Source organism: Alligator mississippiensis, chromosome 2 (assembly GCF_030867095.1).
Source record: "Alligator mississippiensis isolate rAllMis1 chromosome 2, rAllMis1, whole genome shotgun sequence".
Taxonomy (NCBI): domain Eukaryota; kingdom Metazoa; phylum Chordata; order Crocodylia; family Alligatoridae; genus Alligator; species Alligator mississippiensis.
In genome coordinates, this window is record NC_081825.1 from 97426746 (window position 1) to 97445307 (window position 18562).

General features: G+C 37.3%; 1 protein-coding gene across 9 annotated transcripts in view; it reads left to right on the forward strand.

Annotated features, from left to right (window-relative positions):
* The window catches only part of LRBA (LPS responsive beige-like anchor protein), a 611727-nt gene that overhangs the window by 83907 nt on the left and 509258 nt on the right, over positions 1 to 18562 (forward strand). For all 9 annotated transcript variants that reach the window (XM_019481504.2, XM_019481508.2, XM_019481505.2 and 6 more), the window contains exons 3-14: positions 502 to 733; positions 888 to 988; positions 3099 to 3194; positions 5920 to 6041; positions 6198 to 6324; positions 8391 to 8510; positions 10320 to 10466; positions 11803 to 12000; positions 13263 to 13396; positions 14966 to 15074; positions 15255 to 15407; positions 17080 to 17248. In XM_019481504.2, coding sequence (XP_019337049.1) covers positions 502 to 733; positions 888 to 988; positions 3099 to 3194; positions 5920 to 6041; positions 6198 to 6324; positions 8391 to 8510; positions 10320 to 10466; positions 11803 to 12000; positions 13263 to 13396; positions 14966 to 15074; positions 15255 to 15407; positions 17080 to 17248 — 1708 coding nt within the window. The remainder of the gene's footprint in view (positions 1 to 501; positions 734 to 887; positions 989 to 3098; positions 3195 to 5919; positions 6042 to 6197; positions 6325 to 8390; positions 8511 to 10319; positions 10467 to 11802; positions 12001 to 13262; positions 13397 to 14965; positions 15075 to 15254; positions 15408 to 17079; positions 17249 to 18562) is intronic.

Here is an 18562-nt window from a genome sequence, read left to right on the forward strand (position 1 = left end):
TATTTATTAATGGTCACTCCAATGTATGAAAGAAGTTTTGGGTTTTGGGGGGGGTTTGTTCTGTAACTTGAAAATGAACAAAATAGTAATAATAAATGCTGTAGTATCTTTAGTTACCAAAGCTAAGTTGCATGTTTTATTTAGTATTTTAGGAGCATGGTTTAATGTTTAAAGATCAAAACTTCTGTGAGCTCTTTTCAGCAGGATTGTTTTACATGAGCATGTTTACCAAAGGAATGAACTAAATCATAGAAAGGTCACACATTTCAAGGTTACTCAGTGAAATAGTGAACCCAGAGGAGAGAATTAATAGAAATCAGTCCTGTGGCCACCCAATCTGTTTTAATCTAATCCTAATCCAATCCCACTATCACTGAATACCTTTCAGCACATCTGATTGGGAGACTTACATACTTTTTTTCCATGGCAAATTTATCATTTAGGAAGATCCTTTGAAACGATTGTCACTAGTGTTCTTTCTTTCTTCCTTCCTTCTCAAAGCTTGTAGGAGGCCATTTTGATCTGGAAATGAACTTTATTATCCAAGAAGGAGAGGGTATTACATGCATGGTAGATCTGTTGGATAAATGTGATGCCACTTGCCAGGCTGAGGTATGGAGCATGTTTACAGCAATCCTGAAGAAGAGTATACGCAATCTGCAAGTTTGCACAGAAGTTGGGCTTGTTGAACAAGTGCTCCAGAGGATTGATAAAGCTGATAACATGATTGCAGGTAAGAGTTCATATGGCAGTAGAGTACTTTGAGCTAAAAATTCTTGGCTTTTTATATAAACCTTACTGGGACACTTTTCTTCTTCTTCTTCTTCTTGATATTGCATTTTATCTTATACAGATACGTGCTTTTATTTTATTTTTTTCTCTTTCAGATCTCTTAGTTGATATGTTGGGTGTGCTGGCTAGCTATAACTTGACAGTTCGGGAGCTAAAATTTTTCTTCAGCAAACTTCAAGGGGAAAAAGGAAAATGGGTAAATAACTTTGTCATAGTATTGGTTATACTTTCTTACTATTTTCTATTAGCTAAAAGGCTAACCTTTGTAATATTTTTTTGATAACTAAATGTTAAAGCTGTCAAACATGTAAGGATGCCTACCACTGTCAACAGAGATCTTTTTGCATACAAATAATAAAATATAAGGTCTAAAACTGTGATTAAGGTACTAATCAGATTTATAGTTTGGTAGCTCGAGGAGTGTACTGGTATAATCCAGTGTCCTGCTGCTAAACTGTTCACCCATGCCTCCATAAATACACTTGGAAATTATGTGGTGAAAATAGGAACCTTTCTGGGTTTTTTTGGTTTTTTTTTTTAACAACCCCAAATGTGAAGCTTAAGTAAAAATGGGGTTATTACAAAAACCAAAAAAACCAAAATGGAGACATTTAAAAGAGGTAGATTGAAAAACAGTTGCTTGCATATGCAACTCAAGAAGTCTGTCATTTTCACTGATTGGTAAAGAGAATGTCTGATTTTGTTAGTGCAGTAGGAATTTCTGACAAGAATTGAAAAGAAGGTAAACCTGTAATATCACTTGCTGGTAGATTGCTGGTAAAAAGTCTTACCATACTGTTTTTTTGTTTTTTAATTCTACTCTGAGTAGAATAAGAAACCCTCCCAACAGTCAGTTTTCTTGTTTAATCCAGATGCTACCAAATGTGCTTTCTTTTTCTAACTGAGCTCTTAACCATCAGAGCTTCTGCTTGTATGGAAATTGCAACAGCTTTAAGATTTGCACAAATTAATTAGAAAAGTTATTTTTTTAATCCTGCTGCTATAACACCTGAAATAACCTGCCCAGTCTAGAAAAAAAGACAAATATTTATTTAAAATCTATGAGTGCGCATTTTTAAAGTAGCACAATTAAGTAAAACTTTTAAAATAATAGGTCTGGAAGGTCTGGAATTTTAGTTTGCTCCATAAAATACTGTGTATACGATGTAAATATAATATCTAATGTAATAATAAACACTGCATGTGCTCACTGGTTGTGGGAAGAGTCTCTTTGTAATGTTAACATTTTCATTTCCTGACTTTTTTTTTGTTGCTGTTTGAATTTAATTTCCTTCTTTTATTAAAGACCCAGTATAGAGGAGAGGAGGAAGAAAGAAACGTAGCTGCATTTCTAGGGAGTTGCACAGCACCATAAATCTTAAACTCAACCCTTTTATAAAGACACAAAATGCATATGTGCAGCAAAAGTTACCCAGCAGCAATATGGTGCTGAACATGCATAATCAACTTAAAACACAATGCATCTCCCTTTTTTTCAGTGTAGATGGATGAGAGGTGTTTGGGTTTTTTTTGTTTGTTTTGTGGGGGGTTTTAATACCTGAAAAAATTGAAATTCTTTTTAAGCTCATACTACACTTAGCTTTCAGTGAACCTACATGTGAAATTTAAAGTTTTAGTAGGGTTTTTGAGTTACTTAAGCTAAACATTTCTCTTCCTAAAAGAGGAAAAGTATATCTGCTTCCATTCTCCATTGTGGTAACTCTGAAGGAGGTAAAGGGATTGCTTTTGCTTTCTGCAGGAGAAAAAGGTGCTTTAGAAAAGGTCAGTCATACAAAGTTTTGGGCCAGATGGGTAACCTTTAGAAAGTTAAAACTGTCTGGCACCTATAGTTGTAGTATTTGTGTATATTGTAGGTGATGTAAAGTGTCCAGAGATTACTGTTACTCCATAGGTGAAGCAGCAGTGGTCTTTATATCAGCGTTTCCCAACCAATGTACCGCGGCACAAAAGTGTGCCATCAGAAATGAACAGGTATGCCACAGAATTTTGCCATGGCAATGAGCTACAGTAGGTATGAGGATGGGAAACACCTTAACAGGTGTGCCACAGAAAATTGTTATTAATGTAAGTGTGCTTTGGTCTTGAAAAGGTTAGGAAACACTGCTGTATATGAAGATAAAATTTGTATTGATTACTGTTTGTTGAATGTTATTCTGCTGAATAATGGCCTAGTGCTTGTCCACAGAAGGATTAGAAACATGACAAAATTCATCCTCTTGTATGCTTAAACCTACCTTACTTATGTTATATATAATGTCTGTTGTTTGTAATAACTTTTTTAATAGCCACCACATGCTGGCAAGCTGTTGTCTGTATTAAAACACATGCCCCAGAAATATGGACCTGATGCCTTCTTCAACTTTCCCGGGAAAAGTGCTGCAGTAAGTAGTTATTGGTCAAGGTTTATTTTGCTTTATTTTTCTTTTGTTTGCTGTCTTCTTGCTTTTACTGGCTTTATTTTTTAATCTCTTGCTCCCATTTGACTCTTATTGTTCTGTGCAACAGTTATGCACCCTAGTCTTTGTCCTGCAGATGACATTTTTGGTGAGGTATTTGTTTTTTTGCTCTCTGGTAACTACGTCAAGCTTTAATAATATACTAGCACTATATACGTGTTACTCTTATGGGAAGACAAACAGTCCTGGCTAGACTAGGAACAGATGTCAGTACTGTATTTACCTGAATCCAAGACAACCCTGACCCCTCCCCCCAATAATTAGATTCTAGAAAAAATGTGGGAAAATATAATATAAATATAGATGTGTTATAATATTTTTTTTAATGTGAAAAAATATATTCTAAATTTGTTATAGTTTTCCATGTCTAGAATATACTTGTTGTAGGGTTGTGGTTTAACTAATCCCCCTACCACTACAGTGGGAAAATTCAGTGACGGAGCGGCAGGTGATAGAGGGGTCTGTAGTGGGTGAGTCAGTCAGCTTGACCCCTGCCCCTTGCTTCTCCACACCTTTATTTCCTGCCCCCCCACCCCACTGCCTCTGTTCCCTGCAGTTCCTGCTCCCTCTGTCCCCCTTCCTCCCCCCCGACCTTTCCCCCACCACTTATCGTTGCTCTGGCTGTGGCTACACTCCAGCTTGGGGCATAGAGGCAAACATGCTCCAGCCCCAGCCCAGCTTGGTAGCAGTGGCAGCTGCTCTGGCTGGGCCCTGGAGCTAGAACTGTCATGCCCCTGCCACCATTGCTACCAGGCTGGGCTGGGGCTGGAGCATGCTTGCCCTTATGTCCTGGGCTGGAGTGGAGCTGGAGCAGCAAGGATAAGTGGTAGGGGGGATGGTCCCTTACTACTTTCGTTGTACCCAGTGTACACAGGAATTGGTCTTGTATATTCTAAGACTTCTCCAAAAGTGCCTCAAGAATATACCAAATTGAAAGTGGGCAAGCTCCTGTTTACATTTTTCATTATTTATGAACTGATTTATTTATATAGTGGCTATCTTTAAAAAAAAAAAAAATTGGTGTGCAGTTCTTGTTCCACATATAGCAATATTTTGATTGTCATATTTCTTATTCTTATAAAAAATACTGTTATACCCATGGCACAGTATATACTTATTCCGTGTACATTTTTGCCATACAGATGTGTGCTTTATTTTAAAATCAAATACTAAAAAAAGTTATGGAGCCTTTCCTCAGTGAAGATCAAGTGCCTCAAAACTTGTCTTGAATCATTTAAATCTTTTAAAATCTTTTGTTGTGTACAGCAAATATGTTTTTTTTTTCTAAATAATAAAATTTATAACTGAAAATATGACTCCAGATTGTAAAAAGATCTCTCGTTCCTATTATCTTACTTTGATTTTATGCATGCATGCAACTTCTTACTACCTGGTGGTTTACCATTAATTGTGAGTTGAATATTTGTTGTGTTTAATGTATTTGAATGAAGATTTAAGAGAGTGAAAAATAAAACAGCAATATTCCTGAAACCTTAAGTATAATGCAAATCTGTAACAGGCACATGTTGTTTTGGCTACTTGTGTATGGTTTTACTGTTTTCTTCTGTTGTTGTATTTTTGTTTTTCAGTATATGGTGAATGTCTGAGAACAGATGAGAAACCTCAATATAATAATAATTTCTTTGTTTGAAAAAAAAATGGGAATCAAATTTTCGTAGGGAAAGCTATACTAATTAAAAGCTATATCCTGAGTTAAACCAACTGCAGTATTAATAGGCACTAAAAGTATGTGTGTGCGTGTATGTGTGTATATATATATATTGGGCTGAGACGTACATAGACTGATTAGTTAGTTATTGCTGCAGAGAAGGATTTATAGCATTGCGTTTGGGCAAGGATAGCTGCACAGAGCTTGGGAGTATAATAAGGAGTCTGGCGACACTCAAGTTCTTTGATGTTTTTGTTCATTGGTATTGATTGTCTGGACAGCATCTTTGATCAGAGCACTATGGCAATCTGAGTTGAAATTTATATTGCAAGACTGTGAAGCAAAATGGTGAAAAGTGAATGGTAATGGTTAATAAAAACTACTCAAACAAAGAATCTAACACTATATAAATTGTTGTTGTACGAGCATGTGGTTTGTAATTTACAAGCTTTCTAGCTAATATATAAGTCCTGTATTCTTTATGATGATTTTTGGCTGAAGGTATTGTGTTACATTTTTCTAAATCAGGGCTGTAGTAGTTTTGTGTCTTTACTTTGTGTAAGGTTAAACTAGTCATGACTAGTCTGTAGATAAGGGAATTCTTCAGGCAAAATTTAGAGACTTCCATTTCCTTGCCTGACTTCCTTCCACAATGAGTTTATTATCTTTTGTCTTTGGAATGCAGTGCTGCATGACAACAGTATGGAGATCATAAGTGTGTATGTTTTACTTGTTCTGTTGTGTATTAGCAGAAAATTGAGAATTGCGTTTTTAGACTATTTTTAATTTTCTTCAGTAAAATATTTCATTTTCCCACAGTTCATTATACTGATTTATGCACATTTTTATGATGAAATCTTTAAAAATGGAAAAAGGACTCTGGCCATGTGAAATAGTACATACCTAGCTTGCACCTTGCCCACTTTCATGGTTCAAGGATTATTTTTGTTTAATCTTGCTATGTTAATTTATTTTCTTTAGGCTATTGCCTTACCTCCTATAGCCAAGTGGCCCTACCAGAATGGATTTACCTTTCACACTTGGTTAAGAATGGATCCTGTAAACAATATCAACGTGGATAAGGATAAGCCTTACTTATATTGGTATGTATTGTGTAAGCTTGTACTTCTGATGTTCCATTTATATCCATTTTTAATACTGTTTACTTAGATTGAACAAAACAAGCCTAAAAACATTTTTTTGTTTACTGGCACATTTAGCTTCAGTTATTCACAGAACTTTTTTTTTTTTCTTTTAAGTTTTCGCACAAACAAAGGACTTGGTTATTCTGCTCACTTTGTAGGAGGCTGTTTGATTGTGACATCAATAAAATCAAAAGGAAAAGGTTTCCAGCACTGTGTGAAATTTGATTTCAAGCCACAGAAGGTGAGTTAATATGGTAAAATAAGAACCATAAATTGCATCAGTACATGTATGTAATTAGGCATTAGTTGCACTTGTTCTTTTTCCCCTTGAGACAGCTTTGGGAAACATTTTTACTCTGTCTGCTAATTACTACATACATGTGTAAAAGAACAGTTAACAATGTGAGAAAACGATCATCTACATCAATTTGTAGTGTTCAGAAACCATTTTAAAAAGTAAAGCTTAAAGAAATAAATGTATACGGTAGTCTACCCTTTTAATATTTGTCATTTATATTCTTATCCAAGCCTAAAAGGAGAATGCAGTTTATTGAAAAGTAATGACAGAGTAAAATCACAAATGTCAAACGAGTTAGTAGTAGAGAGTTAGGATAAGCTAGCTGTCTGAGTTGTCCTGTGTAGGATAACTTGATTATCTTGGCTTGTGCGTTTCCACATGACTTTTGGCATTTATGAGAAGTTGTAGGAGAGATAGGAAGGTTTTAATGGGTATGAGGAATTTGAGAACCTACTGGGGAAGTATAAATGAACTTTCATGGTTATTGTGTATGGTGTTCAGTGGATTAATAGAGCTTAATTTGATAGGGCTGATTCTAGATATAATGTTTAAACTTGAAACTACACCAACATATGGACCTTTAAAAAAAAAAAAAAAAAAAAGAACAGAAGAGGGTGTGAGAGGGAGCAAAATAGAAAAACTGCAGATGTACCAAAAGGAATTAAGTCCTGCATAATCTATCCCTAGTTAGTCTCAATACATATAGCAGTCCTGAATATTCTAAGATGAATTTATCTTTCTTGCTTACTTCTGTTCAAATTTACTGCTGCTTTCCAGTTTCTTCCCTCTCTTTCCTTCACAAGTTCTGTTAAGTCTTCAGCAGAAGTGATGGATTGCTCAGGCTGCCATGGGCCAAATGCTGGTTCCTCTCAGTTCTCTGCTTGTTCTCCTGATGCATGCCACTGTTTTCCTTTTTTAATTTCTGGCCTGTTGGTTTTAAGAATCTACTTTCTAGACATGTAGGCTGTATGGTTGAGATTACGAAGGACCTGGGTAAAAGATGCAGGCTATGATTTTCTCCTGGTGGACTATTGGCTACATGTCCTTAGAGGTTATGATTATATTTGTTCTCTTTAGGCTAGCAACAACCAGCTAACACATTTTAAACACCACTTAGCATCTTGTTTAGACAACTTAGGTTTAATAAAATGTGAATGTATGTTCTTTAACTTATTTTCCAAACATGCTATTTTTTCCTTAGTCTGCCTTAAAGAAAATTTGTTTTTTTCAAGTCATTGTGAAGTGAAGACGGCTCATAAGAGAATTCATCACATTGATTATAACTAGTCATATTATCCAGAAACTGTCTTCTTCACAATTGTTATGTTAGCCCCATATTTTATAAAAAATGTCTGTAGAATGTCATGATTCAATTTAAATGACATTATTGTTGTCTGAGGTTTTCTTGCATATTTAACAGGCCAGCAAAAATATTTGCTTTGTCAAATGAAGTGTTATTCCAGTGTTTCTGCAGAAAAGGTTGTAAACATGTTGTGGGAGAATGGGCCTCTTCCAGACTTCCTTTGGAATCCCTTATCAGTAATCCCTTGCTGTAAATATGGATTCTGTTTCTGACTATTTGACACATACTCCTTTGAGATTCTTTAAACTTTTGAATCATCCTTGCAGCTCTTTGGAATCAGGGGATGATGAACTATTGTAAATCTTAAGTGAAACAAAGTTTAAACATATTAACAAATCAAGTTATAGTCTTTTGCCAAGGTTTTGACATAAATAGTGTTCATCATGCTGTCAAAAGAAAAGTTCTGAGTTGTGGTTATATATCTCTCTAAAATCGTACAACTGTTTGTCATAGGGTGACTGGACATTTTCTTGGGTGCAGTGAGTTAGACCAGACCAGCAATGAACTTTTCATCTTTTCCATTTTTTTAACATAAAGAAACTTGTTAGTAGTCATTGAATTCATAACAACGTTTTTTTTCTATGATCTAACTTAACATACTCTTATAAAGACTCAGTATATCAGCAGTTGTTTTTTTATTATTCAGTGGTATATGGTTACTATAGTTCACATCTACAACCGTTGGAAGAACAGTGAACTTCGATGTTATGTGAATGGGGAACTGGCATCATATGGAGAAATAACGTGGTTTGTCAATACCAGTGATGTAAGTAATTTTAATTTTGCATTATTTTACTTTATTTGGAATAGCAACAACTTTTGTTATTATTATTTAAAAAAATATTGTTAAACATTGATATTAGGGCTGTGCAAAGCTTTGGTCCCTGATTCGATTCGACAGAGATTTGGCCAGATTCAGTGGCCAAATCTCCGAATCCAAATCAAATCAGGAGACTATTTAATGTCTCTGAATTGAATCAGAACCCTCCAAATCAATTTGGAAAGATTTGGAGATTCGGACATAGACACAGCTTTACATGTTTTTTCTACATACCTCAAGGTACCAGGCGGCTTGTGAATACTGTGATGCTGGGGCAGGTGGAGCATCTCACAGGACTGCAGGGGCTTCCCAGTGTGCTCAGCAGCAGGCCCAGAAAAGGACCAGAAGCACTTCCGATCCACTTCTGTGTCCATCGGGGAGCATGCTGGAGGGGGCTCCCCTGTGTCCCCCCTGCCTCCTGGGTCTGAGGAGGTACCTGGGGTCTCCTCGCAGCTGATTGCTGAGCTGCGGGGCTGCAGGGGTGGAGCCCCAGTGTGCTCCCCGGCAGACCCAGAAGTACTTCCAGTCCACTTCCGGGTTCGCTGCCAAGCACATGGGGGGCCCCGTCGTGCTCCTGTGGGACACTCCATCCGACCTAGCATTGGAGCATTCATGCTGGTACCTTGAGATATGTAGAAAAAACTTTTAAAGCTGTGTCTATGACCGAAATGCCGATTCTCCGAATCAGTATCGAATCTTCAGATTCGGATTCGGCTGAATTGAATTGGGGACAATGATCCAAATCAACAAATTGAATCACTGTCCCAATATGGGTTGAATCTGAATCTAATACATCCCATTTCACTCACCCGTCATTGATATCGTGCTGTGATAGGTTTTTAAAATGTTTTGTGTTTTGGGATTTTTGTCTTGCTTTAATGGGATCCTTCAACATAATTTAATCTGTTTTTACATCATTGTCCATCTCTGTAGCTGGTAATATATGTCATTTCATCTGTGACTCGATGGTCAGCAAACCCAATACTCTTGATGGTCAGCAAACCCAATAGGCTTGATTCTGCAAGTGCCTAAATAGTTGTATTGCACTATGTGAATAAGTGGTCTATTCACCACTACACAAATTAGTTCTGCATATGTTTAAATGTATACAAGATTCAGCCTCATAGGAGAACAGGAAGATTGTCACAACTTTCCTACTCTCCATTGTCTAGTTTTTGCTCTTCTAAAACATGGGAGAAAAGAGTCCTGTTAATAAGACTCTTATCCTTGTACAATGAGTTATCTGACTTCTCTGATGTTAGATATTAGTTAAGAGTTTAGTGTTTTTGTTTCTTTGGGGTTTTTTTGTTGCTTTTTTTTGTCTTCCACATGTGTTCTTGTAGCTACATCCTTGTTTGAATACACTAAAACTGTTAAGGATATCTTATTTTTGTATTAGTAAATATAAAATATGTTTTCCCCAAATTTCAGAAATTGCTTAATATCTAAAATAGCAGAAAATGTTTTGTATTTGTTTAAATCTAAAAAATATCCACTTAATAACCTCTCTTGGAAAAAAATATTAAATTTTTCATGTAACTTTATGAAAAAGTTATGGACCTGAGCAACCAGCCTTATACTTGCTAAAAAATTGTTTATCCTGATCAAATAAAATATCTTCCTAACGTTAATAAATATCTACATGATTGATTTATACTTACGTAGTTCAGATTCAATCAATTTGATTATTTATTTTACTTTTATTTTGTTTGTTTTTTTTATTTAGTGTAACTTGATTCTCTGTTCTGTTTTCAGACATTTGATAAATGCTTCCTGGGTTCTTCAGAAACAGCAGATGCCAATCGAGTGTTTTGTGGACAGATGACAGCTGTTTACCTTTTCAGTGAGGCTCTTAATGCTGCTCAGATCTTTGCCATTTATCAGCTTGGGCTGGGATACAAGGTATCTTGGAGTTGAAGTAATAACTTTTGAAAGGTTTCTTTTAATCAATTTCTGGAGGTTTTTGAAATTTCTGTAGCAATTGCATGTACCAGTTTCCTTACCAGGCAATTTCTGTTTATTAAACTGTTACATATATTTATAGATTAATTAATGATTGGTTAATTATTAATTAACAGTTATAATACTTAAAAGAGGAAAGAAAAAGAACTAATAAATAAGACATGTTTGTTATGGACATGAAGTTGTTGAATTCCCAATCAAATTCAGTGTGCCAGTGGAAACAACACAATGGACATGGTTGCTGGTGTCAAAAAAGGCTATCTATGTTTTAAACAAACACCACTTCAAACAGTAACTTAGTAAATTTGATGCTAAAACTAGGTTAAAATAAGTAACAAAAAGTATCTCCATTTTTCATTTCTCAGTTCCTGCTTCTGTTGATGGGCATGGGCAAAAGTCTTCTATTGCTGGGAGAGAGGATAATAGGGAGGGAAGTTGTTGTCTAAGGATGAATGAACAAATTATATATCAAATTAAAGGGGGAAATTACTGTGGGTTAGTTCATCATGTGGGGTAACTGTTTTATTTGTTCATTCTATCCTGCGATAGTAAAGCAATTGTTTCAGATATAAACTGCCCTGGTTTTAGCTTCTGTTTAGCACAGGTTTGAGTGAGTACACAATCCAATTACTGTGCAGCAGCTCATATGGAGTAACTCTTCTCTCTTAACTAGGTATTATTCATTTATTTGTTTACGTACTAAGTGAATAGAAAGCTAAATATGAATTGCTTTGAGATCCATTTCCTTATGCAGGCTAGTATCTCAACGCCTAATTCAACACACTGAGGAAAAAATGACTAGCAAGGCTACTACTGAGGTGTACTTTTGTTACACTGACTTATCTTTATTGTAGTAGCTTTGGGCTCTAGGCAGATTGCAATACACCCTAGGAGCTGTACAAACACATGATGGAAGAATGGTCCCCACTCCATCTCTATCCCAAATATTAAACAGTGTTTTGAGTGAACATTTTTAATAGAAGGCAGTATTATTTACTTAAGTTTTTTTCATTTAAAGGAGAAGTGTAAAATATTTTCCCTTCCCTTGTGGGTAGTGTCATTCTGGGGCAAAGAAGTTATACAATACTAACTATAAAATCAGTCCTGAACTACAAATATTTGTAGTGGGATTGTTTTCTTCTTGCATATTGCTAGAGTTGAGGAGGAGAAATCCTGTGATTTTCATCAGTATTTGTGTTGCTTCTAATGACTGTCCCTTTGGGGAAGTAAGTTTTTAATGTGTTTCTTTTTCCTCCCTCTTTCTCCACCTTTCCAGGGAACATTCAAATTCAAGGCAGAAAGTGATCTCTTTCTTGCTGAGCATCACAAAATGTTGCTGTATGATGGCAAACTCTCCAGTGCAATTGCTTTCATGTACAATCCAAGGGCTACAGATGCACAGCTCTGTTTAGAATCCTCACCCAAGGATAACCCATCTATCTTTGTTCATTCTCCACATGCCCTCATGCTGCAGGTATTTTGACATTTTAGCTGATTTTCTGAGAAGAAAAATGGTGCATTTGTCAGGTTCTGAAACCATGATTTTCAGATCTCTGAGATAGAGGAGCCCTAATAATACACGGAGAAGTAAAAACTAACAAAACTCTGCCTTTCTTCTTTCTTGTCCTCTAATATCGGAGGAGTTGCAAAGAACTGTGCATAGCTCTTCAAACTATCACCTCTGTGTTCTTACCACTGCCTTAAATCAGACCTCTCCTTCCTTACTATCTCCAGGAATGCATCACATGCCATACCCATTCTTCTCTAGCCCATTCCTTTCAGTGCAAAGCTCAGTTTTTTCATGAACAACTAGGACCACATGCCCTCATTTGGGTGCGGTTGTGCCATCCATTCGTTCCCTAAATGAACTTGTACATATTTTCATCCTCAAAATCTCAATGTGATCCTTTTTCAGTAAGATTATGTGCTTAAAAAAACAAACTTGCACCAAAGATGTTATTTAAACCTTTGCACACAGGCTTTTGCCTCATTCTCCATTCCACCCCACTCAGAATCTGCCAGCCCACATCCCTATCCCTGAGGACATTCTCTTCTAACTCTTCCTTCTCCTATGCCAGGGTCTCTAACACTGTAATTCACTACAGCAGTAGAAAGATCTTACTTTGGGCCCCTCCTGGACCTGTCCTTTTAGCAGGAGCCATGATTGTTTTCAGGCATCATAATAGGGCAGGGGTGTCACAGTCTCCTAGCCCTGAGGGCTGGATGAGCATCCCTGAGTCAGTGGCCTGGGCTGGGACTTAACCCCCTGTGGAGTGGTCACAGCATGAGGTCCAGCCTGTGCACTGTACATGCCACCCCACAGAGCTGGTACAGGAGAAGAGTTGCATGTGGTGCATAGGCTAGACCCAGCACTGCAGGCAGCACAGGTGACTGGGGCTGGTATGTGCATTGGTTTGGGGTCTGGCAGTGTGCTGCATGGAGCATGCACCCCATGCCTGTAGTGCCTGCAGCACAGGGCTCAGCCCCTGCACTGTACATTGCATGTGTGGCAGGGGCCAGACCATGGGGTAGGTCCAGCAACTCATGCTTTGGATCTGGCCTACAGGCCTTTGACACCCCTGCAGTAGGGACTCTTTCCAGGGCAGCCTTTTTATAGCAATATGTTATCAGTCCAATTTCTTAAGAAAGATGCTCTTGACTTTTTTTATCAAACCATCATTTTTAAAATGAGTTGTGAAAAAGGTTTTAATTTTTTTTGTTTTTCTTCTTTGTTAGGATGTGAAAGCAGTTTTGACTCACTCCATCCAAAGTGCTATGCATTCAGTTGGAGGAGTGCAGGTACTTTTTCCTCTGTTTGCACAGTTAGACTATAGGCAATACTCATCGGATGAAGTTGATGCAACCGTTTGGTGAGTGTGTCTAGATACTTTAGTTTTCCACTCTTTTTGTTGAAATGAAATGATCTTTTTCTTAATTTAAATTATCCTAGAACATTTTTTTTCCTGAAGATAAAGTTACAGGTAATAGGAAAATTTTTCACACGTATGTGTACTATAAATTGAAGTTAATGTACGTAAGATAGAAATACACAGCAAATAATAGACATAGTTAAAATAGCCAGAGTTTATGCTAGTGAACATGCCTGTGCCTGTTGGATGTAAAGGGGAAGCTTAATGCCATTATGGTACTATTGTTTGGACACACTGTGTTTTCAGCACCAGAGGTCTTTTGCCTACACAGGACCTTGAACTAAAGTCAGGATTATTTTGCCTTATAATTGCAGTTGTGCATAGAAGCAGACCACAACAGCATCAGGTATTAACCAGCAGTGGGCCAGAGAGGCTTAAGTTTAAGAACATGTATTTCATTAAAACTAATGAACTTGTTGATATTTGTTAATTTCCTTTTACTAAAGAGAGTCCCCTGCTTTCTAATGGTAGAGAGGCACAGAAGTAAAACAATGCTAAAATTAATGCAGTGTTAAGCTTATGAAGTCATTTGTAAAACCTTAACCTGACTTCTTATAATTGGGCCTTATAATAGCTCTTAATTAGGCAGTTATGTGCTTGTTAATAAAAACCGTATAAGTTTTTTGTTTTTAAATGTGTGTGTTTATTCATGGACTATGAGTTGGTGAAAGTAGTGAGTAGAGGAGAGTAGCAGATCAGAATGTCCCTAATTGAACAAAAGTTTTACCAAGGTATTCAAACAAAGAAATTAATGCCTTATACGTTGGAAGAAATAAAACAAAATAAACAAAAAAGGCTATTTTGAGGTAGAGTTCAAGCTGACTTTCAAAAGGAAACAACAAATGGAAAAGACAGACATTTTTTGAATCCCCATTAATGAATTTCTACAGACAAAGATGTAGAAATTCCTTCTCTTCCTTCAGTGTTACTGTTAAACTTGTAAATTGAGAGTTTTCTTAATTTCATTGCTTTTTTACAACCAAGCATCCAGTGGCTGAACTTTATGGGAATTTCTCAGCTGGTTTAGGAATGATAAAAAAGCAATGCTTCTTAGGCACTCTGAGCGGTTGAATCCAGCAACATCTGTCCTGAAACCAAGTCAGTGGCAGTTGGAATGGAATACAGGTCTTTTGTACAGTAGAACATTTCAACATGAAAGTAAAAGAGAAATATAAAACAGCAAGATGAAAGTGCAAAGTTCCTGAGATGACTTGCTTTAAAAGCATTTTACCACTGGGTAGGTATCACTAAATCCAGGATTTGAAGATGAAGAAAATCTGATTGAAGCTGTGAAATGGATTGGCTTCTTACAATCTTAAATATATTTTCATAATCTTTAGATGAGTTCAAATATTAATCTAACCACTTAAATCATGTTAAATGCATGTATGTACTGTAAAAGGAAAGTGCTCTACTAGGAGCTTTTTCTATTTAATCTCTGTGAACCACATGCTATTTCTTTAAGAAGAAAGTGAATATTTTTATTTTTTAATGCACTACATTTTTCAGTTCCACGTTGTTGGCTTTCATCATGGAGTTACTGAAGAACTCCATCGCTATGCAAGAACAGATGCTTTCCTGTAAGGGCTTCCATGTGATAGGATATAGTCTGGAAAAGGTAAACCAAAATCAGTGCTTACCCAGTATTGGCTTACTGACCTTTCTTCTTATCCTATCCCCGTCACCTGCAAAACCTAGCATGTTAATATTTTTTCATCACAAAATTTTAAAACAGTTTGATAAAGGCTAGTCTAAGTAAATCCTTCTTTTTCTTTTCTTTTCTTTTCTTTTTTTTTAGTCTTCCAAAGTCCATGTTACCCGAGCTGTGCTAGAACTATGCCTTGCCTTTGCTAAATACCTGAGTAACTTGCACAATGGAGTGCCCTTGCTCAAGCAGCTTTGTGATCACATTCTTCTTAATCCAGCAATATGGATTCATACCCCAGCAAAGGTAAAATGTTTTTATTTTTGTTATTTGAGTGCTGTTTCAGGATCAGATGCACTTCATTCATTTTATTCCTAATTCTTTATTTTAGTGGCACCCAAAGCCCCATCGGGATCAAGAGTGTCTCTGTTCTAAATACTGTATGAAAATAGTCTCTGCTTAAAGAGTGCATTGTTGTATTAAACATTTTGATCTGTAGCACAAGATTATTTGCATCACGCCAGTTAAGAATCTACTTAAAATAGAGTGGTGTTCTCTGACAGTTCCATTTGCTTTTCTGTTACAGCAAGAAAATATAGAGCTTAATGGAACTTCATCAATTGATTCCAGATTTAGTCATTTTGTAAACCAAGTATCTATCATTACAGTGATATTAAAGGTTTACTAAGTGTGTAAAATATTTTGGGGCTTAAAATTATTTACTTATAGTTCTCTACTAATTTCTAGTCAGTACAAGTACAGTGAATGCTAGAACGTGAGCAAAAAGACTTATTTTATTAACACAAAAACACTAAAATAAATAGCAAACACTCCAAAAATGATGCAAAGAGACCAGGGTTCCTAGAAAGTTGTTATACAGCAATGTACCTGGTTTGGTATTAGCAAAATTAATTTTCAGGCTTCTTAATTGAACACATTCAATTAATATGGTTGAGAGGAAAGGATTTTTTAGGGTGATATCTTTTATTGGACCAACTGAACAGTGGGCATAGGTAAACAAGCTTTCAAATGGAAGACATTTTTTTTCAGATCTGACCAGAACAAGCCAAGTACAGCCTAGTAAAAAACAGTTTTTGAAAGGTTGCTTAAATTTGTCAATCCCTTTAATCATTAAGATGTGCATTAATGTCAGCAGTAGTATACGTTATTGATACTTTTACAAACATGGATATGTTTTTTTCCCTTCTCTTTCTCACAGCTATTGTACCAGAAATCTTAAGTGTCTTGTTGTTTTGCCCTAGATGAGGGTAGTGGTATAAAATTGCTGTTCTTGCAGCTGGATGAAAGTGCTTTTATTGTCAGCCCCAAACCTTTTAAAAACTACACATGAGTTACATTCCCCAGAGCTGAGACTAGGGTTGACAAATAATGACATTAAATTTGGCATCATGTTAAGTGCAATACCCTGACACCTGTGTGACTCCACAAGCTGAGACTTTAACAAAAAATCCAAGTACGATGAGGCTTGTGGCCAAATCAATCTAAACTCCTAGGATATTTATACATGTGCTCCAGGAGTGGGGAAGAGGTTGTGGGGAGCTCCAATTAAAGTTCCTGGAGTGTCTCATGCATCAGGGTCCCCAATGCTTAAAAATGGTAGTAGAGTCACTTTAACTAAAGTTAATTCAAGCTTTAGTTAAAGCTCTCCTCCTCCCCTCCCCTGCCCCCCATGATTTTTAAGCACAGAGACACTGGAGTCTGCTGGACTGTGGTAATTACCATGTTTCAGCAGACTTGATTAATCAAGTCTACTGCACTGGGCTGTAACTATAGCACGTCAGAGTAGCTTTGTTACTCATGTATAGGTACCCTGCGTTTCAACAGTTGTTAAGTTTTCCTAGTTTTTAGTCATAATAGTTAAAATACTGTTCACGTGCCTATGACTAGTATTTTAACTCATCTCCCTGTTCCTGTGAATGTTTAATTGACATTTTTATTTCCTTACTGGGTGATATAGGTTCAGTTGATCTTGTACACGTACCTGTCTACTGAGTTCATTGGCACTGTTAACATATATAATGCAATTCGGCGAGTTGGGACAGTTCTTCTGGTAATGCACACTTTAAAGTATTACTACTGGGTAGTGAATCCTCAAGATCGTAGTGGAATCACTCCAAAAGGATTAGGTATGTCTACATTTACTTTACCCTTCATTAGCAAAGTAGTTTTTTAACCAACTTTTACATCCTCTTTGATATTGCAGTGGTTGACTTGCAAAAGAATGGCAAAACAAAATAGTTTAACTCGAGAAGTTAAGACCAATTTTAACGTATGGATTTATAAGACTTAATTTGATAGGAATTCTACTAGGACAGTTAGGTTATGGACAGACATTCTTTTGAAGTGCTTCAAATCTCCCACTTCAAAATGGTCCAGAGTCCCTGCCAGCTCCTGTGGGAGTGTTGCAAACAATAGCAGGTGATAAGTTATCTGTGGTATTAGTAGATTGGCTTGCTTTTTGTTGCTTACCAGTGCCTCTCGGAGGAATAATTGGGAGTGCCTCAAATAACCGTTGGGCAACCAGCTGGTGGTGGTTAGTATGACACTCTCTAACTCAGCGCAATGGAAGATTCTCTGGCATCCCACAGTGCTTCACTTTCCACTTCCTACTCTTCCCATCCTGATTGACCCTCCCTCCCCACAACTTCACACCAGACCAGTGTGTCAACATCACGTCTCCCTCATCCTCACGGAATACCCACAAGCATTTTCCTACAGCTAGCTACCTGCAACAAGCCAGTCCTCTGGCTCCCACAGCACCTAGGCCTTAGCTGCCAGGAGACATGGGCAACACAGGCAGCCACCTGTAAGGTTCAGCCCTCCAGCACAGTGGCAGCAGCAGTGTTTTCTTCCTACCTACGCACTACCCCTCTATGGAGACATGGGTGACCCTGACTGCACCCTCCCAGGGAAAACTGTTTGCTGTGTAGCACTCATGGGTGGCATTCACTGGAAACAATAGCAGGTAGGGTAGCAGAGAGCCAGCTTGGGGGTGGGAGTTTTGGGGAAGTTAGAGGAAAAGTAGAAGGAGCTCCTCAACAATAGGGAGATGCATCTAGTAAGTTTGGGAGAAGGAGTCTATGATCTTCCTTGGCATCCTTGCATTGGGCTCTTGTCCCAAGCCATAACAATAACTAGCAGTAGTGAAAGGGGTAGTAATTAAGCATGTTTTGAGGGTAGGAGAGGAGACCACAAGGATCTCTGGAAAGTTCTGGTGCCCAATCCAGAGTGGTATATATGGACTTAACTGACAGCCAAAGCCAACTGGTTATGCTGAGAACATAGCCACCACCTCTTCACTAGCCCATCACTTCCCAGAAGTCATAAATTCCCACCCCTCAGCCCCCGCAGGAGTTGCCTGCTTCTTCCCCAGACCAAGTCCCAGTGTGATTGTGGCAGACAAAGCAAGCAAAAAATCCAGAGCAAGTAGTCAAGGTGTA